Genomic DNA, 2,010 nt, shown 5'->3' with positions numbered 1-2,010 from the left:
ACTCGAAAACCGACGTACCAAACCGAATTAACCGGCACCGAAGCCAAATTCACCGAATCCGAGAACTTCGGTAGTATGTTCGGTTTGCATTTGTTGAAAACCGAAATTAGTCCTATGAATTCAGGTGTATCACTTGATTACCCGAATGGACCGAAAACCGAGTAAACATAGATGTCAGACCTGCGGGCCTGTTCCTTACTCAGGTACTCTTTTGTAAGAACATGGACAGTCTATTTTCTACCTTGTCGCTATAAGTGCACGAGTGGCAGTGCCGCATCGGGAGCTGGTAAGCCTGACCAACTGAGCCACCGTCGCTGTAAATTTTGTGTAAAAGAGAAGTAGTACTCCCTTGGGTAGGTACTTCGGGCGTGTTTGGTTGCTTTCGCTGCCGGGCCTGGCTCAGAGTGGAAAAACGAGCCACGCTGAGCAGAGCCCGGGTAAGCAAAAACAGGGTAAAAACGTAGATGACCAGTTGATTGGTTGCCTGCATTGGCAGTCTTGTCATCGAGATGCAATTTTTACCCGGCATTTGGTTGCATACATGCATGTGATTAGGAGTTAACAACAAAACTTAACAGTCACCAGGTTTGGCTTCTCAGTTCATCGAACACGTTGAGTGCGCCGGAGCTTCCTCTGCCCATCATGCCCACGGCCAGCTCCCGGTGACCATGGACGCGCCCGGCACCTGGACTCCTCCATGCGCAGCACCGTGGCCGCGCCCGGCTCGCCGGTGCCTCGCTGCTCCTCGCCGCGCACAGTCCCACTTCCTTCTCCCCCAAATTTTCCCCCAACAAGCCAAGTCACCTTCAGCTCTGCCTCCCAATGCCTTCTTCATAGACGCGCCCGCGCCCGTCTCAATGGCCGCCGTCGTGTCCTGCACGGTGCTGCTGGCGGCCGTCGCGTCGCTCGCATGCCTCGCCTTCGCGGAGCCGCCTCCGAGCGAGCGGTCCGCGCTGCTGGCGTTCCTCACGGACATGCCCCACGAGCGGAGGCTCGGCTGGAACACCTCCATGCTGGCCTGCGCCTGGGTCGGGGTCATGTGCGATGCCGCCCAGTCCACCGTCGTCCAGCTGCGCCTCCCGGGTGTCGGCCTCGGCGGCGCCATCCCGCCGGCGACCATCGGCCGCCTCCCCAACCTCCAGGTGTTGTCGCTCCGCTCCAACCGCATCATCAGGGGCATCCCCGACGACCTGCTCGAGCTCTCCAGCCTCCGCGCCATATTCTTGCAGAACAACATGATCTCCGGCGCCATCCCGTCGGGGGTCGGCAAGCTCGCAGCCCTCGAGACAAGCTCCAGCCTCCGGCCAGCCGGCCGGCGATGCGCACCACCTGGAGGACATGCTCGAACTAGAACATGGTGAACTAACATGATGTAGAGGAGTACTCAGAGGACACGTACATGGTGCACGCCATGGGGATCCCGCCGATGTAGAACTTGAGCCCGAAGCTAGCACTCAGGACTCGGAGGACGCGTACATGGTACATGGTGCAGGGTGGCGTAGCTCACGTTGTGGCCGGCGAGGTCGCACGCGCCCGTCCTTACCGCGCATGTCCTCGCCGCGCTCGCCCGCAGCCGCGCCCTGCTGCCCGGCCGCTCCGCGCTCGGCTCCCTGCCGTGGCCGCACCCGCGCCCTGCTGCCCGGCCGCTCCGCACTCGGCTCCCTGCCGTGGCCGCGCCGCTACCTGCTCCCATGGCGAACGGGATCGACGGGATCTGGAGCAGAGGGAGAGAGAGGGGATTGAGGATCAGGGAGAGAGAGGGGGATTAACTCGAGACACACGTCTTCAGGAAGCCACCCACGTGCGTTTCGAAGCATCGCTCCGGCCTGGCTCCGGAGAAACTCCGGATTCGGCCGTTCCCAAGCTTAACAGTGTATGCGAGGAACCAAACAACCGAGGCCCAAAAAGATGCTGCACCGCGCGGGCCTGGTTGGGCTCGATGCGGGCAACCAAACTCGCCCTTCACCTGGTGAGCCCCACCGCTAATTTTACAGAGTTGCTCGGGAGAAT

General features: G+C 60.8%; 1 protein-coding gene across 1 annotated transcript; it reads right to left on the bottom strand.

Moving 5' to 3' along the window:
• Nucleotides 1-476: 476 nt before the first annotated feature.
• LOC141026478 (uncharacterized) lies at nucleotides 477-1,802 on the bottom strand. The gene is made up of 2 exons (XM_073503122.1): nucleotides 1,400-1,802; nucleotides 477-1,329 (listed from the first exon to the last, which is right to left on the bottom strand). The coding sequence occupies exon 2, from the start codon at nucleotides 1,250-1,252 to the stop codon at nucleotides 641-643; it is 612 nt and encodes a 203-aa protein (XP_073359223.1). The 5' UTR covers nucleotides 1,253-1,329; nucleotides 1,400-1,802; the 3' UTR covers nucleotides 477-640.
• Nucleotides 1,803-2,010: the final 208 nt, after the last annotated feature.

The sequence above is a fragment of the Aegilops tauschii genome, chromosome 7, assembly GCF_002575655.3.
Source record: "Aegilops tauschii subsp. strangulata cultivar AL8/78 chromosome 7, Aet v6.0, whole genome shotgun sequence".
NCBI lineage: Eukaryota > Viridiplantae > Streptophyta > Magnoliopsida > Poales > Poaceae > Aegilops > Aegilops tauschii.
This window is presented reverse-complemented; position numbering and strand designations above follow the sequence as displayed.